We start from the raw sequence: 14325 nt of genomic DNA, 5'->3' as shown, positions 1-14325 counted from the left end.
TTTCTGGTGAAGCCTCTCACTGGCCCTGTACCTCTGGCTTGTATCCCAGTTCTATATGAATAAATAAATAAATCTTTAAAAAAAAAAAAAGGCAGATTTGCAGAGGAGAAAGCCAATTGATGTTATGGTATACTCACCTATTTTCTTTTTCCCTGTGCGAGTTTCCCTATGCTCCTATCTGATAATCCAAATTTCGTGTGCTCTTTCCCTGCAAAAATATTCTGATTCCCACCTCTAATCATCACCATCCCATACCTCTCCAAAGGCCCTTCTCCACCCACCCAAGAGTTCTGCCTTCTCCAATTTCCCCCCATCTTTTTCTCCCACTCCTCCCTTTCTCTTATTAAATCTTACTCTCAAATTCTGCCTGCCTCAAGTCTTCTCTAAAATAGGGGTTATAAATACTAATGTTTAGTTTTTACTTTCTTTTCAGTTTCCTATCCTTCTGCCCTCAACCAGTGTCCATAGTTAACTTTAAAGCTTTGAGGGAATGCTTTCTTATATACACCTGTGATCAAAGTATATATACCTCTTCTAACAAGTGCAGCTTGGATGTTGTCAACTATTTCTCTTTGTTTTGAATACACAAGAATGCAAATGCCATAAAACCAAGAACATATGTTTGCCATTTGACTCCTTTTCTATGATACAGTTAGTCACCAAGCGCTATGAATTTCACCTCCAAAACATTACTTCAATCCACTTTTCTCTACTTAGTCCTGCATAATTTCTCACATCTAGATTACTCTAAGAGCCTTCTCTGTCTTTTGATTCTCCCCTGTTAAAATGCACACTCCATAGAACCCAAATGAGTTTTCTTTCCGAAATGTAAATCTCATCATGTCATTAACCTATTAGGATAAAACTCTTCAGGCATTGCCCTCTGCATACAGAATAAATTTCCAACACCTTCATGTCATCCAATCTGGCATCAAACATTACCTTTTAGTGATCTCATATCTACTAAAGGCTAGGCATTACAGAAAAAGGTAAGGAAATTTAAGAGAAGAGTAATTTTCAAGGATGTAAAGAATGTTCATGACTTATTAATGTATTATCTATAAAACTTATGGAACTGATAAACATTAATTCAATCACTCAATGCTAGCACCAAACAAACTTTTATAAAATGGCCAGACAGGGCCCTCCCTGGTGGCTCAGTGGGTTAGAGCACAGCGCGAAGAGGCTGAGGCCGCTTCAGCATGAGTTCGATCCCCGCCTGCCCTGTGGGGGGGATCCACATGGCACGGCAGACCTCTCCTAGCCAGCCCGCTGCTCCCCTCAGCAGTGTACTTCATGGATCTGCCTGTTCTGCTCCCCACTCTGCCACTCTGTCTCTAGTGGGTCCTCTCACCCTCTGCATCTCTGGCCTGTGCCCCAGTTCTGTACGAATAAATAAATAACTCTTTAAAAAAAAATGGCCAGTCAAAGTTATGTCCACATACTGTATTAAAATTAGATTGTAATATTTAAAATCAGTTTTCAATTCCACATTAAATTGTGAGCTGAATCACACAAAAAAAATCCATATCAATGGCTATTTTCTAAAATAAGTATTACCATATGTCACTAATGCCTCACAGTTTTCTAGAAATTATTAGTCAGCTCTTTGTGTTCTTAACATAGTACACCAACCATATGAGAAAGTTTAGCAAGAAATAAATTACTTCAGAAGATAAACACCTACCAACTTAGTGAGTTCCATTCATTTTTCCATCTAGAATATTCCTTGAATTTATAGTATAAACTATCCAGAACAAGTTGTTCGTCTTAACAAAATTTTCTACAAATACTTCTACTTCAAATCAAATTTATAAAATGTACTAAAGAAGCCAGTTTACTAGCTTACAGATATTATGTGAAAGTTCTCATGAGAATCATTCTGCTGTCTAATTAAGTGTTATAGGATCTTGTAGACAGACTCAAGAATTATACTATCTACCTGGCTGTAAAACTCAGTTTCAAAGTATCAACAAATAGCAACAAAATATTATGTTCATAAATCTCTGTAATTTATAAATAACGAATTCAATCTTGTGTTAAGATTATAACACAAGACTCAATCCATGCCGATGATTATACTTTGTACGTAAATATTCTGCAAAAAATGTTTTTAATAACTGAAATTTTAGTTAAGAACTTACATTTTAGAGAGCAAATATTTATGCCTTGTAATAGCTAAGATGTAGAGTTATGCGCTGGTATAAATTCTAAATGTTAAACTGCTTAGGTGTTATATAAATCTGTAAAACTAAAAAAATGCCTGTTGTTACTTGTGTAGAGAGGTTTCATGTGACTAAATTCCCCTAAAACAGATCTCTAGGATCGTATCACCACACTTTTTAAACGGATTTCAATTCTATTTTTTAATGTAAAAAGTAATTTTAAAAAAAAAAGAGAATTATGTAATTTATGTAAGCTGAAGAACACAGAAACAAAACTGATTAAGAAAAATTTCATTACATTCATGAATTCAAAAACAGAAAATAAAACTTGCCTTTGCAACTTATTATCTAAACAACTATTAGGTTGTCAGAAAAGTCATGATAATATTGGCATGCTTACTACAAGTAAAACATCCTCTGCACTTCCCCTAACACTGAAATTAAGTCAGACCACAAAAAAGTAAAATCCTAAATACATATGAGGGTTAGTATTCTAATCTTCAACTACAGAAGAAATTGCTGACAAAACACGTAAGGTATACTGGATGGCTTACTAAGCAGTCTCAAATAAAACAAAGCTAAGTGGGCGAAGAGAATAACTGTGGGCTCGGAGACCAAACTTTTTGTTAAAACCTTAAGAGATTATTTCAACAGGATACTTTTAATTTATTCCAAGCCTTTTCTTCTAGCCAAAATGTACTTCGGGTGATAATTAGACATTTTCAAGAATCATATATAGAAAATACAACAACACTTCTCTCTCATTCTGATAATATGCCTTGATCCCCAGAAAGTAAAACTGCCTTCTCCAATTAATCTGTCACAATATCTAGTCTCCACAGAAAGTATATGAAATTAAAATGCACTGTGGCACTCCCCACGACCTAAAAAAAGCAGCTGTACAATCAGGAAAGGAAAATAGCATGTAGCTTCAATGTTTATATGCCAAGCAGGATTTTTGCTCATTATCAGTAAGACCACCTCATCAAAAGATACCAAATTGTTGACTTAGGCAATAATTTATAGCAAAACTACAATAATAAATGACAAAAGAAAACACTGTCCAAAGAAGCACCCTTTAAAATAAAAATTTTCTCACTTTTGTTTGCAAGCCAGCTGATACAGTAACAAGCAAAGACACCAGCATTTGAGCACATGACTGCATGTTCACCTGTTTTAGAAATATCAGCATCTCAGTGAAGACTGAAGAAAAACTTTTAGCAACTATGAGTTTATACTTAGGATTCTGCATTTACTCTATAATGTTCTTGAGATTTTTATTTTTAAAGATTTATTTACTTATTCATACAGAACTGGGGTACAAGCCAGAGGTATAGGGGCAGTGACAGGCTTCACCCGAGAATAGAGTGGGGAGCAAAACAGGAAGATTGAGGAAGTCCACTGCTGAGGTGAGCAGCAGGAGGGTCAGGAGAGGTCTGCCGTGCCATGTGGATCACCTCCAAGACAGGGAGGGGGAGGTGTGTCAAACTGGCACTGAAGTGGCTGCAGCTACCTTGCACTGCTGCGTCCGAACCCTTGTGCCACCAGGGAGGGCGCTTCGAGATTTCTTTTTAAAGCATTTTTGTCACCATTTCAGTTAATATCTTACAACTGAGAATGGATGTTCCTATTCACTATAAACACAGTAAATGTATGAATGAATGAATGGCAGACTACTGTCTCAAAAAGTAATTCTGCAGGAAAAAGACCAAAAGTAGTATAACAATGACAATAATTATTTCACCCATATCAAGGGGGCTTACTTTGAAGAATATTTTCAATTCATTTGAGCAGATTTGTGTCAGTTCTAGTATAACTGGCTCAAAGTCAGAATACAGTACAATTTAAAGAGGTGATATCTGACTTATTTAAAATGACCATTAGAAGATAAAAGGTTTAAAGATGGTTGACTGCAACAAGCACTTCAAGTAAAATGCAAACATTCTAGCTAATCGTCCTAAAATTATGTTTTCTCAGGCTCACACTCAAGGACTTTAAATCTTTAAGGATTTAAAGTCTTTGAAATTCAAGACTATTGTTTTATTTGTAAGTCAGAGAAGAAAATTGTATAGTCTATTTAAAGTATCCAGAACATACACATTTATGCCTAACATGTTTAGGCTTCATAAAAACTAACCCTAGGGGCCTCCCTGGTGGCGCAGCGGGTTACAGCACAGCACTCAGAAGCTAAAGCCACTTTAGCATAAGTTCGATCCCTACCCCAGAGGTGACCCACCTGGCATGGCAGGCTTCTCCTGACCCGCCTGCTGCTCCCCTCAGCAGTGTACTTTTTTGATCTGCCTGTTCTGCTCCCCACTCTGTTTATGATGTATCCTCTCAACACTCCTGCACCTCTAGCCTGTACCCCAGTTCTGTATGCATAAACAAATCTTTAAAAAAAAAAAAAAACTAAACCTGGACCAAAATTTCACTTGTTTTATATGCACAAAATATAAAAAATGAGGAGTCACACAGTTCAACAATTCAAATGTGACTATGTAAGAGAGCAATCCTAGAAAGGCTTTTAAACACATTATTAAATGCAATACCATTTAGCATACTTGTTTTTCCTCAACTCATTTCTCATAATCGTTTCTATAGCATCTTGGATTATCTCCCGCTTTTAGTTTCATATCCCATCTGCTCATTTAGGATTCACGTCTGTCCAGTTTCTGAAATATTTGTCACTTTAGTCATTAGCATTTTGCGTAATGTAGCACTGTTTTTTTAAAGTTCAGAACTGAATTATTTTAGAAAACTGATTATTTTAACATCACCATTTCTTAAGCTAAATTGGCCCGGCTACTCTTCAAATTTCTACCTTACAATCACTAGATTTCAGTAAGTTTAAGCATTGTATGTTAAAAGAAAAATAAGAGCCTAGACCACAAGTCAGAAGTGCTATCATACAAAGCACTACAGTAAATACTCTCAAGGACAGACATAGAGCTGTCAACTGAGCTTCCACAAAATGTCCTTTCCATTCCACAACTTCAAGATCTAGTTTAAACGTCCCCTCCTGATTTTTTCTGGCTGCAAGGTACCCTGCCATCTGTCCATGTTGCTCTCCCTCTGAACTTACCATACAGCGTCTTAGACATTAAATAGCACATCGAGAGGTCCTTCCCATATATCAGACCCTTAGGCTTATAAGTCCAAGTCAGACTTTAATTATCTCTAATATATATACATTATTTAAATAGGAATTACTTATGTCCTAAACTTCTTGAACATAAAAATACAAAAAGCCAACATTTCTAACTACTGGTTTATTGGCTACCCATACCATCTCACCCCCAATTCCCCTTTTCATTTCACTGAGCTCAGTAGTCCTTATTTACTACCCACAAAAAAGCAAACAGAAAGCTTATCTCTAGCAGTGAGTAAAGGGGGGAAAGGTAAGAAAGAGCTAAAGAGCAAAGAAATACACTATCTTTTCCTATGGCATTACTGGCCCTGCCATTATTCTCAACATTTCAATAAAGTGTATCAGCAGCAAACAGGAAGCAGCAGTTGGTCCCTGCAGGAAGGGGAGGGAAAATCTGCCTCTGCTCACTTTAGAACTGCTTCTTTGTAGGGGGAGGGCGGCTGACCTCTCCACATTCTCTTCAAGTCTCCCCTTCAGACAGCAATCCTCCACTAGGCCCAGAAAAGAGTTTAGAGGCCAGATATCCCCACTCCCACAGCCAGAAGTGAGAAGGGTTTAGGGAGTGCCTGCTCTAACAGCAGGCACTATACAGTTTGAGGAAAGAGTTCATTCCCATAAAAATACTGCCATAAATAGCATGTGAGCTCTATAACACAAGCAATTAAGTACAATACCAGGCGCAAGTAGGCTTACCATCATTTGTAGCAAGAGAAGTCAAGGTAGGTTTTTATGTGAAAACAAACTTACAAATTCATGTTTTCTAATAGATTAGAATACTGGAGACCACCTACATGGAAAATTGCAAACTTATAGAAAAAAACTGAAGACACTATTCATATTCAACATGAATAATTAAAAAAAGATTTGGGGGAGAGGGCTTCTTCCTTTAACAAGGGCTAAACAATATTCTACCTGTCACATTATTAAATGGAAAATAGAAATTAATCAGTAGTTGAAGATATATATACTGTGTTCAAAACATAGAAAGGGTTGTGACATGTGTGTCAGACTAAATGTGATTTAGTCTTTAAGAAGAAAAAGATATTTATTAAGCACTATTTCTGACTTTCCCTGAGACAAATCTCAAAATGTTACTAGAACTGCTATTTAAAGTTCAAAGAGCACTCCAGAGCTGCCAAGGAATTAATAGCCTAAACCACCAAATAAGAGCCACAGCTCAATTTCCAGCCTAAGCCAGTCATAGTGCAGGATGGGTACAGCAAAAACACCCAACGTAATGAAGATACACCATGTAACTGAATCATATACACAAATGAAAATTCTATCACTAAAAGATGGATTTCAAGGGTTTCTTCTCAGTATAGAATATTTATTAACAATGAAAGACACCAGAACAACTTAATCCACTGCCTCCCTCCCTCCACCCCCAAAAAGGTACTAATATAGCATTAACTGTCGTTTTGCCATTCCAATCTCCTGGTTGACTACTTAAGGCTACTCTATAACTTTAGTTGTAATTTGCCAGAGTCTCTTCCTATTGAAGAACATTACCTACCTACCCAAAGCTTTTTCCTTAAAAAATCATCCAATTTTTCTTTTACACTTCCTACCCTTCATATTTCCATCGAGTTTACAGAAGAAACTGAGGCAGAGAACCACTATGGGACCAATCTGACCTAGTCATCAGTGACTACCACGCAACTATTCCAATTACCCGTACACTGCACATTTTACTGAGCTCATGGTAAGTAATATTATAACAGTCTTGAGCAAAAGCCCCATCTTGTCTAAATTAAAGAATGAAAATTAAGGAATTCTACAAGTTGAACCCTAAATAAAATTTCTGACAGGTTCCAAAATCTACCACACTACAGAAAATTTAAACACTATGTGAATTCCTATTCCTCTGAGTTATCAGTACACATCTCTTGATCAAATTCCCTAAAATAAGAAGATTTTCTAGAATTCCAGCTACCAAGCAACGGTAACCTACAACCTAGATAATATCGATTTGGAACAGAGTAAAATATCTAAATAAGTTTAAAGAAAAATAATGTAGCAGTGATAAGCACCTAGCTGGGCTATTAGAACTCCTGTAAGGAGTAAGAGAAAAGATTATTTGTCAGCAATTCACTTATTTAACAACAGCTAATGAGCACCTAATTATGAAGAAAATGCAAAGATGATGTAGACAGAGTCAATGACCTATAGGAGTTCACATGCTTATCAGACCTACATAGAAGGAGGTACACACAAGAGCAAGAGTGACTAGTTCAGTCTGTTGGAACTGAAGAACAGAGGAGACATCTGACCTGTCTTCAAAGGTGAGTAGGACTGTGCTGGGCACCTACATGAGAAAAAAATAACAAAACTACAAACTGGTTCCTGTGTTAGGTATATGCATGCATGTTTTTCCTTATTTCTCTTTAGATATTAAGATTCAATACAGAATTGCCAACACAAAATGTTTTTTATTCCAATTATATTCCTGAATACCTTTATCTACAGCTCTCAGCTTTTGCCCAGATGAATTAAATCATCTTTCCTACTTCAAGAAATAATGTAGAACTTATATGAGGAAGCTTCATGTGTATTAAGCAAAAATACTTCCTCATAAATTTATTTATTGTTAAGACATATTTTGCATACAAGAGCTGGAGTGCAGGTCTGAGATGGGGGGGGGGGGCCCAGCGGTGTGTGTGAGAGAGAGAGGATTCACCGGAGACAGAGTGAGGAACAGAACTGAAATACACTACTGAGGGGAACAGTGTTCAAGACAGGAGAGGTCTGCTGTGCCATGTGGGTCAGCTCCCTGGCCAGGGATCGAACTTGTGCCGGAATGGCTGAAGACAGTTTCATAATGCTGAGTCTTAACCCCTTGGACCAGCAGGGAGGCTCCCCCCTCATAAACTTAATCAATGGTATTGGACAAGGGAGGGAGGAAGGAATCACAGGAATTTTCATGAAGTTTAATTTCAAATGATCAATTTCAGCAATTACCACTCAATCATAAAAATTATTTAGTGAAGACTAAGAAATACATACTTAATTAATTTCATTTTCCCCTTCCCTCTTTGTAAGTTCAAGTTACAAATTAACATGATACAAAATAAAGACACAGACAAAAGTTTAATATTATCTACTTAGGAGATTTCTTTAATCACTGTACTGAAAAAACTGTGAAATGCAGAAAGCTGTCAAGCAGGACAGTGTTACTTTACAGTATTAGAAGTCCAGGTTTAATAAGATTCTACTACAACTCATCTAGAATGAAAAAATATACATAATTGCCTGAGCATAAAGATGCTCTTGGACACAACTGATTCTTCTAACTCACATCTAGAAAGAAAGGAAAAAAGCTGGTTTTTTCCTTTCAGACTAGAATCTAACTGTACAATTTATTAACTTACAAAATGTAAACAGCTCAATTTCAATGAAAAAATCTAAAACGTGCTAGTATATAGGCTAAAGCAGGAGTTCCTAAAAAAAAATTATGACATCCAATTTATGAAGATAGCATCTATTCTATATTATGTTATTTTTTAAATAACAATGTTGTACAGTAGGACTGTCCCTGACATAAACAAATACCAATTACAACATGTTAACAGACTTTAAAACAATTTTTGTATCAACTAAGGCAAAAACAGAAAATTATGGCGACGTATGTAAGTGACTATACTAAACAAAAACTGGGCAAACATACATATTTCATTCATGCAAATGAACCTGAATTTACAATTCCTCGTTTATGTTAATATTTACCAAGATTAATGGAAAATCATCTCCCCTATGTAATGAAGTGAATTCCCTCAACAGAACAAAGCTAACACCTTCAAATCTTTCAAATAAACAATGAAAGCATATACTATCAAAGGAAACTATCTGAACAGGATCAGAAAGAAGTTAAATGATTCAGGAGAAAAAAGTCCTAAATTCCAAGAACACCTTACAAATATTGATTCATTTATTTCAAAACTCTAAGCAGGTCCTGTGAAACAAGCACACATGCATGTGTGAATTTTTTTTAAACTCTACTCCACCACACATATTAGATTACCTAATTACATGACTTTGCAGTGCACTAAATGTAATTTCTCAAAACAATGTTTTTAAAATAACAAAACAAAAATTCTAGTGAAGAACACAATACATTTTAAACAAATGCAATTAAAACTACACTGGTCCAGAAATCCTTTCCTCCACTTCTAACAAACTATTGCAATTCAGTAATAATACCTACCTTCATCATGCTACAAGTTCTCATAAACTTTATCTAATGTCTCATACAAGCTGGCTTCTAAGACGCACATATCACCTACTTTCAAAACAAATTAACAGGTAGTTTCTTCTAGCAGCTTGAAAGAGGGGAACACCTATTTCCTCCTATCAAAAATAAGTCAAATTACTTCAGAAAAATACCTAGTGTAGCTTTATGTAAAACTCAGAGAAAACTGAACTGCTCATTTTAAAATCATATTACTGTTTACATTATCATAAAGTTCATCTCAATTTAAAGAATTTGACAAACTATTTTTATACTTATCTTTTGCATTAACAACATACAGTACAAACTGGTAGCAGAGTGACTTCATTATTAATCTCAAAAGCAAAAGAGATCTCTGAAAGTACTTGATAAATACAATTAACTCACAACTAACTAGGCTAAATGAGCCCAGGAACAAAAAAGATGAATCAATTTTTTTCTACACCTAATTAATATTATTCACTACTATAACCTAATGTTACTCAAAGGAATGCCTTAAAGAGCTCCCCCCCCCATAACTCCCTAAAGCAATCATGAAACATGATCAAAATGCTCCAAAGAAAGTGATAAAACACCCGGCAAAAACTAAACAAACACTTATTGTCCTAAAAGGTGGCACCCCACCCCCCACCTCTACTTTCACAAAGAAGAAGAAACAGTACCAACCTAACTAACTTCCTCTTAATGAGCACCTCAAGTAATAACACAACAACATATTTTGCAGCATTCAAGTCTTAGGTACATTATTTTCTCTTTAAAATTATGAACTCATCACACGTACAAATGGCTCTTTAAAACGGTCCAGTAAACTGCTACACTATGCCTTCAATTGCTGTCTATTATGTACTTAAAAATATTTACTAGCAATTGGAGGTTAATATGGCAACTATTACCGGGTGGCAATTATTGCTATTAAAAATATATAAATACTGTAACACCATGTGCTACTAACAACAAAATGCTAAACAGAAAATACACATTAGCAAATCATAACTACTTTCATTAAAGAAAATGAACCATCATGAAAAGAAGATGTTTTAAATCTAAATTCTAAAATTGGAATTGAGATGAAAAAATACCCTATGTATGTATTTTGGCACTGGAGAAGATTACAGAAATCACTCCCATTTCCTCATTTTCAATTGATAGTCTTCCCCATTTGGTTCTAGTTCAAAAGAATAGATTTCAAAGTTTCTACATTTACAACTATCTTCCTTTCTGCAAAAAATTTAACCTCTTAAAAATAAAGCAGGTCAGCAACATTACCTTAAAACATTCAACTATAGAATTAATGGCCTTAATAAGAACTCAGTACTAATGTATATGTGTTCTCAAAAAGGGGGACAGAATTTAGTACCTCAAAATCAGAAAGGTTCTAAGCAAACAAAACAACATGAATGTGGAGCATACACACCTAACAAAACACCTCATGTCAAAGACTATATACTTTAATCTAGTTATAGGACACCCTTTCTCCATATCATCTCAGCAGAGAAACAAAACTTAAAAAAAAAAAAACACACACAACTAATGATAAGTACATCTGGAAATCATAATGTCTTCCCACAAGGGTAAGCTGACATACCATAGGAACACTGTTAGACTTTCCAAAAAGGCAGACTTAACAGACTTAACAGAATTGTAACTCAATGAATATATAACAAGAGTCTCCTAGAAATGTGATGGACAGCAAGAGAAAACAGTTCTGAGTCACAAAGGCACAGCCAGGCATGCATTTAATGCAGTAGCTACAAATCTCAAAAGAATCAGAAACACATACAAAGCCCCATATCACAGATACACGATGGCATTTTTCACACATTAGGAGAGGGATTGACAGAGATTTTAAGATATTTGATGCCATGCAGGAGAAAATGAGAAAGCAAAGTAAGTAAAGACTAATAAAAATTTTAGGATGCCAGGTTGCACAATCAACTTTGCTAAACCCTAATGAGCACCTTAAGGTAATAGAAGAGGGTGGGTCATTAGTGTGGTGTAGAACTTTAATCTCTAGTTTATATTTCAGTCTGCACTAATGTGAATAGGTAATTTCTCTATAAACAATACTTTGCTCAAAAAAACACGGCAGGCCAAAAAGCATATCTGCTATTATTAAGCACACAAGAGCTCTTACAATTACTTGTTTTACTTTAAACAGGTAATTTTATCGCTTTTGGAATCCAATATTCTGTACAATGTACTTTAGGCAACATATTTTTAATTATCCAGGCTGCTGCTCTATCTAATTTTCAAAAATTTTCTCAATATGTAGAAGAAAAATTTAGCATTATTGGCAGTTTTTTTTTTACTGATTAGTATTTTTCTATAAATCAGCGCTTTACCCACTCTCCACATACAAGAGAATGTTTACTCTATACAGTTCCTTAAAAACAAATCAACTTATGCATTTCTGCAGTTCTGCATTTCAAAGTCGCTACCTAAACATAATTCTGTTAAGAAGGGTATTCAAAAAGCAACCCTTGGCTTAGAGGTTGAGAAAGAACTATCCAAAGCACAAACCTTTACTCAGTCATAAAGCAAAGAACCCACTCCTACAAAACTGTTTCTCTAAAAGAATCTCAAACATCTTATCTTTACATTATTAGCCTTACTTAAGCTTAGGGGAGAAAATGATAGAAAGAAACACAATCCCAAAAACTGGCTGTTCATGTAATGCACTTTCATTTGTCTACAAATTCTACCTAATAAATTAGCCACACATACGCAAGCTATTACCAGTTAGCAAGATATATGGTAATTTGGGGGATTTCTCCTCACTAATAGTGGTCTACTTGGTAATTTTAATTACCTGTTAAAGTGTCAATGTGGTCACCAACCAGCAAACAAAAACCATTTTAAATACCCCTTAATCAATATGTTTGCTAGTCTATGAAAATCCCTGATTCTGACTAATACTAAATGATAGTGAGGGGGAGGAAAGAGGCAAAATGACTTTTATTCCCACATATAAAGATCAAGAGGAAATGATCACAATACTACAACTTATAACTGAATTTTAAGGTTAAATACCTGAATAAAAATGCCGATCTAATCTTACTGTGGTTAAAGCACAGATAACTATGTCACCCGGTCGTTGTAGGTAAAAATCACGTTTTGATTTTTATCAGTATAAACAAACAGTTAATAAAACAGCGTTTCCATTGGAAAAGTTGGTTAGAATTTTTAGTGCCAAAGGAAAAAAAGATCTATGCTACTCGTAATTAAATGTAACTAATTACAATTTGAACACTAAATTATTCATCCAGTGTAAACAAGGATCAAGGGGAAATAATGTTTTTACCTACAACGTTAAGTACGAGAAAATAATTTCCAAAATGCACGCTCTCCAAAGGGCAGTCCCCCGAAAAAGGGGTGCACAACTTAAAATAAGTTGGGTTTTTTTAGGGCTAAATTAAACAAACCGTTCAGCCAATTTTCCAATTATATTCTACGCCTGAAACATAATTGCCTTACATCTGTTTACAAATCTTTGCTCAATATTTAAACAAATTCGTAGTCTCTCGGGCACATATCTATACATACAGTAACTCATGCACAAAGCACATATTTAAAGACCACGGACTGCAATGATTAGCCTAAACGCCAGGTTTAACAACGTGAATGTTTTCGGAGCTAGGTAATACGACCCAATAAAAAGCAAAGATGGCATTTACCACCAAATGTCACTGCCACCGCCAGGAAAGAGTTGCCGGAGACCTATACATTTTTAATTTCGACGAATCTAGACGCCGTCGTCGGGTGCCAGGCTTCCAGGAGAACAATTGACACCCTAACTGCTTCAAGATTACGGCAGGCGATTCAAATCCGAAGGAAAAGTTGTCAATTATCAGAGAGCGAGCGCGAGAGGCGAAGGCAGATAAAAGCGATGTTATCAAACCGCCCAGCTTGTTGCTTTTGTGTGTATGTGTGCGCGCGTGTGTGTGTGCGTGTGTATCCCTGGTTCGAGGAGAGAAAACAGTTTTTAAAAGACACAGGAGGAGAGAAAGGAGAACAAGCTCTCTCCACCTTCCGTCGGCTCGGCGCAACGGCTGCACGGCTCGCAGCGTACTAAACCCGAGAGGCGAGCGGCCGTCGTGTTTACAACCGCGGGAGCTTCGGTCGCAAGAGTCCTTTACCGACACAATCGCAGTCAATCAACTGCTTTCGGGCCAAATTGCAGGTGTCATTATGGAATTTTTTTAAAGATTCAAAAGGCGGGCGGGCGGGCGGGCAGCCGATCTGACCCGGGGGTGGGGGAGGCTGCTTATCGCCGGAGCTGGCAGCACCAACCCAGCCTTCCACGTTTAGGGGGGGAAGCCGGAGGGAAGGGGAAGGGAAGGGGGTGTGATGGCCATAGCGGGTGGGCGTTGGAAGTGCGACCCAGAATCCGCAGCTTTGAGACTTCCACATGCAAATTCCACGCCGAGCGCCGCGCTCACAAATGATTTTTAAAGAGCCAAATAAACACTGGACGGGATCCAAGGCGAGGGAGAGACGATCCAAAGGGGGAGAATCGGCGAGGGGCGAACGGCGGGGAGAGGCGAGGGAGGGGCGAAGTCCCGGCGGCGGGAGGAGAAAGTTGGTCGGCGGCGGAGGTCGGCGGCGGAGGTCGGGGACACCCCCCCACCCCCGGCACAGCCCCCGCCCGCGCCCGGCTACTCACCAGCGAGAAGAGGTTGGAGTGACAATCCTCCAGGCTCGCCCCGTTCGCCACCCAGTTCGCTGCCGCAGTCATGATCCTCCGCGAGCCCGGCCGCCAGAGCGGGGCATGTCGGAGCGAGGCG

The 14325-nt window shown here is 37.2% G+C and overlaps 1 protein-coding gene across 1 annotated transcript in view; it reads right to left on the bottom strand.

The window, feature by feature from the left end:
* Nucleotides 1–14319, bottom strand: part of MED13L (mediator complex subunit 13-like) — a 265044-nt gene extending 250725 nt beyond the window's left edge. The window contains exon 1 of the mRNA XM_004691010.2: nt 14205–14319. Within this exon, the coding sequence (XP_004691067.1) occupies nt 14205–14276 (72 nt within the window). The 5' untranslated portion in view covers nt 14277–14319. The remainder of the gene's footprint in view (nt 1–14204) is intronic.
* Nucleotides 14320–14325: the final 6 nt, after the last annotated feature.

This window comes from Condylura cristata, unplaced genomic scaffold, assembly GCF_000260355.1.
Source record: "Condylura cristata isolate star-nosed mole 26May11 unplaced genomic scaffold, ConCri1.0 scaffold00029, whole genome shotgun sequence".
Taxonomy (NCBI): Eukaryota; Metazoa; Chordata; class Mammalia; order Eulipotyphla; family Talpidae; genus Condylura; species Condylura cristata.
The sequence above is the reverse complement of the archived record's forward strand: the minus strand, read 5'-3'. Positions and strand labels throughout refer to the sequence as shown.